The 8940-nt window shown below is 55.8% G+C and overlaps 1 protein-coding gene across 9 annotated transcripts in view; it reads right to left on the bottom strand.

Moving 5' to 3' along the window:
- Positions 1-3714: 3714 nt before the first annotated feature.
- The window catches only part of ELF4 (E74 like ETS transcription factor 4), a 47937-nt gene continuing 42711 nt past the window's right edge, over positions 3715-8940 (bottom strand). For 6 of the 9 annotated variants that reach the window (XM_073799038.1, XM_073799037.1, XM_073799036.1 and 3 more), the window contains 2 exons: positions 7923-8481; positions 3715-7307 (listed from right to left, as the gene is read on the bottom strand). In XM_073799038.1, the coding sequence (XP_073655139.1) occupies positions 6813-7307; positions 7923-8481 (1054 nt within the window). In that variant the 3' untranslated portion in view covers positions 3715-6812. Of the gene's footprint in view, positions 8482-8940 lie in introns of all 9 variants that reach the window. The other 3 variants (XM_033850065.2, XM_073799039.1, XM_033850066.2) reach the window with 3 other exon arrangements.

Here is an 8940-nt window from a genome sequence, read left to right as displayed (position 1 = left end):
TATATATATATATATATATATATATATATATATATATAAAGATGAGGGGTTTTTTGGGGTTTTAACTTTTTGGTTCTGTTGGGGGTCATGGTATTGTGTGGTTTATTTTATGTTTGCCTTTACTTTTTTGCATTTGGGTGTGTATTCTGGCTGCCCTTTATGTTTAATTTTAAGCAACTGGCTGTGGAGTCAAAAACACTTGCATACTGAAAAACCTGTGTCAGGGCTTCTGTCTCCTGTCTTCTCTCCTCCCCGTATTGGCTCTTCCGTGGTTATAGAAGGTGGGCGTCCCCATGAAGTCAGTGGGGAAAGCCCTGATCCTGCTTTGCAGTTTTGGGTCCTTATGGGCACAGCAAATGAGGACAAGGTGGAGTGGCCAGTGAGCATTTGGGTCACTGGGGCAAGATCTGGAGAGGAAAGGAAAGGCCGGGGCAAATCCCGGGGGTGGCCAGTGGGGAGAATTGAGCACCTGCGTTGGTCTGGCGTGGGGCGGCGGGGGTTGGTGGGGTCCCCCCCGGGCGTGCGCTGCACAGGAGGAGCATGATGCGGGGAGGGACCACCTTTTAGGTGGCTGTGAGGGATGCCGCTCTTTAACTCAAGGAAATCACCTGCCTGCCAGCTCTCTTTCCTGCCCTGGGCCACCGGTGTCAGCAGCTGACTTCATGGTCTTGTCACTGCCCTCACTGTCATGCCGGTGTGCCCCCTGCCCCCGTACCCAGTGCAGTTTTTCTGTGGTTCTGCTTTCCTAAGACCCCGCTACTATGGAGGCAAGATGCCCATCCCGGATTTTACAACTTTTCTCCCTACTTCTGAAAAACAGTGGTAGAAGCTATAATTCCTTCTGACTGCTGGCTCCAGAATGAGCCCGTTATTGTTTGAGGGGAACGGGATGCCTGCAGGCCTGGGATGAGGCCCTTTTAAGCTATGTTCTTAGGACCTCTCACTGTGGCTGCAGTCTCTGGAGAGTCGTATCAGCGTACAGGCCAGGGGTCTGTGTGTCTGGCCGACAGGAGCCCAGCCAGCCCCAGGAGTGATCTGTGAGCCTGCACTTACCCACTTTCTGATCCTGAGGCCTCGGGTTCCCAAACAACACCTGAGGCCATGTGGCGAGTGCAAGGATCCAGCTAAGCCAGGGATGCTATGGAAGCTCAGAGGGATGGGCAGGGGCACAGGGTTGTTCAGAAGTGATGCCTAGTTGACAAGTAGGAAAATGGGAATTAGGGGTGGTAGGGAAGAATCTTTGAACTAAGGAGACATCTGAGCACAGGCTTGGAGACAAAGAAGGATAGTATGTGCAGGAAACTACAACCCACTTCAGTGTCACCGGAGCTAGAAGGTACAGGTGGGGGAGGAGGGTGTAGGAGCCCTGCCAGCCATGCCACGGAGTATGGCTTTGACTTTTGCCTGAGGTGATGGGGAACCATGGGAACTCTTTTAAACCAGGTATGACAGAGTATTTTTTTGGTTTTCTTTTAATACATTGGTAAAATGTGCTGGAGGTAGGACAGGCAGAGGGAGGGGGAAAGGTGATCCCTTGAGATTCAGAAGAAAGGATGAAGGGAGAGTCGTGGGGATGCTGTAAGGATTTCCATTTAGGGCAGGAGGGACATGCTGTGGGCAAAGTCCGAATGACTCCAAAGGAATAGGTGATGGTCCTTTGGGGACCCGTGGACAGCCATGGGTGTTTGGGGTGTGTGGGTGTGCACACCCCTTTATTTCTCTGGAGAAAGGGGATGAGTTAAAAGCGGGACCAAACAGCAGTTTCTTTTCTTGCTTTTGGGTTCCCTTCCCCACACCTTTTCTGGAGTCCTCTCACTGCCCTTCTGCCAGAGTGGGAAGAGCAAAGCAGGAGGTACGGACTGTGAATCCCATAAAGCAGGAGGTAAATCTGCATCCCTGGTCCGGACTGGGGTGAGGACGATGGCCTCTTATTAAGTGATCTAATCCTTTCAGTGCGGCCTAGGGGAAAGAGCCAGCCCACCACTTACCATCTAGGCTGACTTCGGGTGAGAGAGAACCTAATCTTTCGAGCCTTCATTACTCCATCTGCCAAATGGGGCTCAATTTACTGCAGACGGAAGAGAATCACACTGAGTAAACATGGCTGTTTAGCTGAAGTTAGTTCCTCCTACGTGCTGAGGTCACGAGCTTACAGTTAATGATGGTCTTACCAGAATGTTCATTTTTGGGGTGCAGGGTTGAGAGGGAGGCCCTGTTCAAGTCTCCGTCCTCTGAGAAAGGACGACCCGCGATCTATTTGGGTTGTGGGGGGGGCGGAATTGGGCGGTAAGCTCCTGCCCCTTCCATATTTTACCCTGTGCCGGGGAAGCTTGTTGGGTGCTTTACGGTGTCCCGTCGCTGCTAAGACAAGTGCGTGTGTGGTTTGCGGAGGATGAGGTCCGCCCCAAGGGCGACCTGCTTAGCTCCCAGGGGGAGGGGCCAAGTGCTGGAGCCTTCTGGACCCCGCAACAGGGCGGGCCAGGCTCCACGTGTTCCCCGAGACCACGGGTTTCCATGGCGAGGCGGGCTGCTAAGCTGCAGCGTTGGGCAAACGGACTCGGACGCCTCCCAGGAACTCGGGCTCACGCCGCGGGCGGTCGGGGCCCTCCGCGCGCAGACGGCTGTCGCGAGTGCCTCGATCACTCTCCGATTTCAAGGTTGAAAGCGGCGGTGCGCGCAAGTGTAGCTAAACGCAGGCCGCGGTGGGGAGGTGGCCAGGCCGGGCGCCCCGCGACTGGGGGCGGCGGCCCGGTCTCACTCCCGCCGCCCGTGCGAGAGTGGCGGCCGGCGCAGGAGGCCAGGCCCGCCGCGTGCTCACCTGCTAGTCCCGGAGGCTGGGGGTGGGTGGCTGCGGGGCGGGGCCAGGGCGCGACCGGCCAATGGGGAGAGGGCATTCATTCGACTGCTGAATTCCCCCTAGAAAGGGGAAGGGGAGGGGGAGGGGGCCGGGGCGAAAGTTCCAAGGTAGTGAGCGATGGAAGGCCTTGGTGGGGGCCGGAGCCGCCCAGGGACAGTTTGGGGCGCAGGGTCAGGACAGAGGCAGAGGAAGATGCCGGCCGCGGCCGCCTCCGCCAAAAGCGGCACGCCCCGCCCTGGCCGCCTCTCCCTTCCCGGGCTCCGCTGGGTCACCCGCCCGCCTGCGCCGGCTCCATAGCGCCACCTGCTGGACGCAGGCCGCACGCCTGGCGTGCCAAGGCCGAGGCTCTCACAGGCTGCGACCGCCTTGGCCTCCCAGGCCTGGGAGCAGCCGGAGGGGAATGAGCGCACTCACCTCGGATCCAGCGGCTTTGGAGCCGGAGGCAACCGCCTCTTTAAAAATACATGATGGGGTCAGAAAGACTACGATCGTGAGAATACCTTCTTGTTCCGCCCCTCCCACAGGGCCTGACGCTTCTACCACTCAGTCCCACCCAGGGATGAGGAAATAGTGATGAGTCTGTCCCAGGAAGGGGGCAGCAGAAAACGGCAGGAGTTCAGAGTCTTCGGGGCACCTGGTGGCAGCAAGGCATTGCTGGAAGCAGCCTTGGTCTCCTTGTGGACCCTGCTGTCGCTGTCCTGGGGTGGCTGCAGACGTGGGCAAGGGAGGCAGGTGCCTGCAGTGCTATATGAGGGGAAAAGAGCCGTGGTAGCCCCCAAGTATGGGTTGTCCTTTTCTCGCCCCTCTTGCCTGCCTTAGTATAGGGCTGAAATCCCCATGGTTAGAAACAGGACTCATTCATTCTTTCAATAAACATTTATTGAGCACCTACTGTGTGCCAGGCACTGTGCTAGGCGCTGGGGATACATCAGTGACTAACACACAGTCCCTGTCCTTGAGGAGCTCACAGTCTATCGGAGGGGAAACATACATAAACACATAGCTAAGGAGCTACCATGTGCTAAGTGCTACAATAAGAGGTATATACAAAGTGCTGTGGGAGCTCAGAGGAGGGAGTAATGCATCAGCTGCTGGGGGTGAGGAGCAAGTCTCTTGACTCTATTAACCATTGCAAAGGCAGGGATGTTGTTGCCACGTGACCCTGGTTGAAATGAACCTGTCTCCTGAGGCTCTCCTCTAGCCCTCTCCCATAACTATATCAGCACAGGTTAGTTTATCAGATTAGCTAATTTAACACTTCGAGTAGGAAAGAAACTGGACAGGGAAGTTTCTTTAGGGGCAGGGGATGTTCAAAGTAGTAACAACTCTTGGATGCTAAGGCTGGGGGGTGGGGTGGGGGTACCATGAGGGCACTGAGCCAGGGAGGGCAGGCCCTGGGCAGTGGAGCACCTGGGGTGAGTGCCTGTGCAGAGGGGAGGTTGGAGGTCACCTACCTCAAACTTTGGTCCCCCATCTCTCACCAGCTCAATCAGTAACCGTCCGCTGATGCTCACTAGTTTCTTCGTAGTGTGCCCTGCTCTTTGGGTGATACAGTCCCCTGCCCCTCAGAAGGTAATTGGGGAGACTAAATAGGTTCAGGTCATTGAGGATGTAAATAACAGTTTGTGATTATTATAGAGATGTCACAGGCTGCTCACAATCGGTTGCCAAAACTGCCAAAACTGGTCTGGGGAGGCAGCTTCCATGAACCAAGACTTGAAGGATGGATACAACTTAATTGGTACTAGCGGGGTGGGAAGACCATTCCGGTTGAGCAGAAGCAAGTAAAGCAAAAGCACAGAGGTGGGAAACTCCAACAGAGGCACATTCAAAGGCCAGCCAATCCACCCCTTTGACTGGAGCAGTACACAGGTCAGGGAAGCAATGCTGAGCCGACTGAGGAAGTCAGGCCCTGATGGTGAAGGGCCTTGCCAGAAGGTCGAAGACTTGGGAACTTGTCTGAAGACAGAGCTGATGCTAAGCGCAAAATACTTCTGGAACGGCTGACCTGAGCCCTCAAGTGCTCCCCCACACCTCCTCCAGGACCCCTGGACTGCCTCACGATTCAGAAAATAAAGGGTTAATGCCCAGCTGCTCAGAACAGATTGGAGGTTAATTTTTTTTTTTTTTTTTGGCCGTACGCGGGCCTCTCACTGTTGCGGCCTCTCCCGTTGTGGCACAGGCTCCGGACGCGCAGGCTCAGCGGCCATGGCTCACGGGCCCAGCCGCTCCGCGGCGTGTGGGATCCTCCCGGACTGGGATCCCCTGCATCGGCAGGCGGACTCTCAACCACTGCGCCACCAGGGAAACCCGGAGGTTAAGTATTTTGAGTGTCACCCCGACCTGGAGGCATCCTGGCAGAGGAAGAACAGAGGTGGTGCCCTGGCAGATTGGAGGGGCTGAGTCGGATCACCCTGGGGGGCTGCCAATATGTCTGGGGACGGGGTTAAGCTCTGAGTGAGTTTGAGCTAGGCTGGGAATGTGGAAGAACGGCCAGATTTGAGAGACAATGGCAAACTGCGCTGGAGTTCAGGAAATGGGGCGGGGACAGGGTCAAGTGAACACAGCCATCAGCTGGCTCTCAAATGTCAAGCTTAGGTCAGGAAGATGGTGGCAGCATTAAGAGAAACAGGCAAGTCATGATGGCCTTTTTGTTTCGAAAGGTTTTGTGTGTGTGGAGGACTTTCAAATAGCCATTTTTGATAGAGGGGCACTCTTTGAGGGACTGACAGGCACCCGGGTAGAACTGTCCAGCAGACCGCTAGGAATGTGAGCCACAAGCTGAGGAGAAGAGTGAGGGCTGGAGCTCTAGATTCCAGACCCAACCCAAAGAGCCCTCCTGGAGCCAGGAGGGTGGATGAGGCCCTTGGGGGCACCCACATGTAAAGTGGTGGATGTGGAGCCCGACGGGCACAGAGAGAGAGGGTGACGGAGGACTCGGATGAGCCCAGCTAGTGCCCAAGGGGATGGGAAGTAGTGTCATGTGCCGTGAGGGCTCACAGGGGCCAAGAAGTGTGAAGAAGACCTTCGTATGATGAGTTCTATGGGGTTGGGGTGAGGGGGGCAGGGCCAGTCTCAACCCACGTGGCACCTTTGTGCCAAAATTACTTTTAAAGGTGACCCCCTTCAAGATGCTCTACTTTCCGCCACCAGGAAATGGTCATAATAAACTGATTTTATTAGAAAAAAATCACGTTAACGCCAAGCGCTGGAGACGTGTGAGAAATACACCTGCACAACCATGTATGCTTCCCTCCTGGGGGGAGAAGAGGGAGAACAAGAGGACGATAATGGGCTTGGCAGTGACCAGAAGGAGAGAGAAGGGCAACCAGGGGAGGTAGTTAGGTCACGTGGCTGGTTTTGTGCCAGGGACATAGCAAAGGTCCTGAGGCACTGATTCACATTAACCAAATTCACCAGATAATATCACTGTTTCCAAGGCTGACATATTAGAGCTCTTAGGCTGGCTCTGAAACGTGGTGGAGAGAGGAAAGCGAATTCACAGAAGAGACAGGGGACAGGATGGAGGCCCCAGGCCGAGGGGTTGACTTCAAGAGAAAATTGGCTGACCCCTTCTCAGAAAGAGGAAAGATGGAAGGAAGGCACATGGAGAGACAGGAGGAACAGGGAGCTCACAGCTGCTGGCTCCCGTCTTCGTGGAGGAGGAATCAGGGTGAGGTGAGAAAGCTGGAGGTCAGGGGCCGCGGCCCACTGGAGGTGGTCTGCTGCAGCGGTCGCGGAAGTGGCTGGGTGGACCGACCTGTGAGGGGAGTAGAAAGTAGGCTGAGCAGCAAGTAGGCACGAGCGGGGACAGAGGTGGGCCCGAAGCACACCGCTACTGGATTATCCGACTGTCCCCGGCCCTGCCTGCCAGCAGGGAAGCGGCAGGGGCAAAATTAATCAAGAGGGAAGCCAGGATTCGGGGTGCAGGGCAGGGCGCCCGTGAAGGCTGGTATTACAGCCCGAGCCCTTGGCGCAAACATCCAGCTAATTTAGCCCCCCTCCCCCCGGGGACGTTGTGGCTGGGTCTGCCCCTGGAGGGGCGCTTCAGCGAAGCGCTCTGGGGAGCTGATGTTTCCGGCCTGCTGGCTAATGACTGGTGGGCAAAGAGGCTGACCCCAGGAAGAAAGCGTCTTCCCCAACACACATGCTCATCGAAGGTCTCTTCCCCTGGACCTGCTCCAGCTCTGTGACATCTCTCCAGATGTGGCGGCTCCAACCTGTACCCCATAGGCTCAGAACAACCGAATCTTGGTTTGTACAAAGGGAACCGGAGAAGGCTTTCCCTTAAAACAGAAAACTCCCCATCTCTGTGGCTGACCCACAGAGAGACACACACCCTTGAAGACCTCACAGCTACACCCCCGTCCTCACCAAAGAAATGGAGATACAGACCCACGAGTACACACAAATACATACAGAGATATTCACGTACGGGATAGTAAGTACTCTGTGGAGGGAAAGAAGATGGTGAAATACAGTCAGGCAAAAAGACTCTTCTCACGAAGCCCCTACCCCAGCCCTGGCTACAGACGTCTCAGGAGGTCTGCCCTCCGTCACCAAGTCAGCCTATTACCCCGACAAGAACATAGCCCCTAGTGCTCTTGAAAGCTGTGGTCTGACACCAGGGATGCTCCGACTGGGCCTGTCTTGGCCATGGTGACGCCGGGCAGGGGTGGGGCACGGGGGTGTGGTGTACTGACCCCCCACTGAAATATAAGGGCAGGTGCACTCCTTCAGTCAGGCTCTTAGAGGAAGTCCATATACAAATGCTGCTCCACTTTGCCTGGTGGGTCACACTTCCCCCCAAGCCCTCCGTTTATATGTCATGGGGCTCCATCTTAATGAGGGAAGTGGGGTTGAATGGGGAGAAGGGGGCTGGGGTTGGGGATCTGGTCAGTAGGCTCCCAGATGTGGTCACACTAGGCTCAGCCGTAAACAGGGACCCTGAGCCCGAGGAGAGCTCAAGTTCAGCCACCGGGGTCAGCCCAACAGTGGGGCGGCTGGGAGGAGAGAAAGTCTGGTTTCCCAGAAGGCTCGGATTGTGGGAACCCCTTGCAACTACCTGGGTTGGAAGTGGCTGAAGGTGAGCCTGATCCCTCAGGAGCTCCCTCAGGGTCTCTTCAGGAACCAGCAGCCCCTCCATGGGGGCCCCAGTCATCATGCCCTGTACATAGGAGGAGGGCCTCAGAGGCCCCTCCTTAACCCCAGGGGCTGCTGTGGCACCGGAAGTCCTGATGAAGGCCGCAATCACAGTCCCGGGGGGCTGAGAGCTGGGCCCTGCTGGGCCAGCCCCTGTGACCGAGGGTGGTGCTGGATTGGTCGGACAGTTGCCCCCAGCCAGAATTTGGGGGAGGCTACTGAGAATCAGCGGAGCCCCTGGTGCTGCCACCTGGTTCTCTTGGAAACTGGTGTTCAGGGGGAAGGAGGCCTGCAAAGTGAAGGTGTCCTTGAAGGTCGAAGCAGGCGGAACACTCTGGAGAACGAGCTGGGTTGAAGCAGTAGTACTGGCAGGAGGCCCGTTGGTCAGCACTGTGGTCAGCGGGATGGTCTGCAGGGTCAAGGCCGAGCCTGATCCGACAGGGGCCACTCCTAGGTGGATGTTGCTGGGCACTGAAGAAGTACTGAGGAGAAACAGAAAACAGATTTGGTTCAGGTAGGAGGCTCAGAAGGAGGGCACAGGAGGAACGGAGCTGAAGGCGTTTTCTTTGTCGTCACTTTGGCTACCGTTTGTTGAGCACTTAGTAAAGGTCAGGGATCATTCTAACTGGCTGGCATGCAGGATTTCACTCAATCTTCCGATCAGCCATGAGTCGAATAAGATTAACAATCTGATTTTACTGTGTGAGGAAACAGGAACAGAGAGGTTAGGTAACTTGCCCTAGACCACACAGCTAGTAACAGGGACACAAGGCTTTCTGACTCCAGAGCTCGTGTTTGTCACCGCTCCACTCTACTGCCGTCCCTCTTCAGAAGAGCATCCCTGTGGCCCACACCAGCGTAGTGACAGGTACATACATATAAACCAGACGAAGGCCAAAGTTTCCACGGAAAATTGGAGGCACCTTAGTGTGGACAAGAAG

The sequence above is a fragment of the Tursiops truncatus genome, chromosome X (genome assembly GCF_011762595.2).
Source record: "Tursiops truncatus isolate mTurTru1 chromosome X, mTurTru1.mat.Y, whole genome shotgun sequence".
Classification (NCBI taxonomy): Eukaryota; Metazoa; Chordata; class Mammalia; order Artiodactyla; family Delphinidae; genus Tursiops; species Tursiops truncatus.
This window is presented reverse-complemented; position numbering and strand designations above follow the sequence as displayed.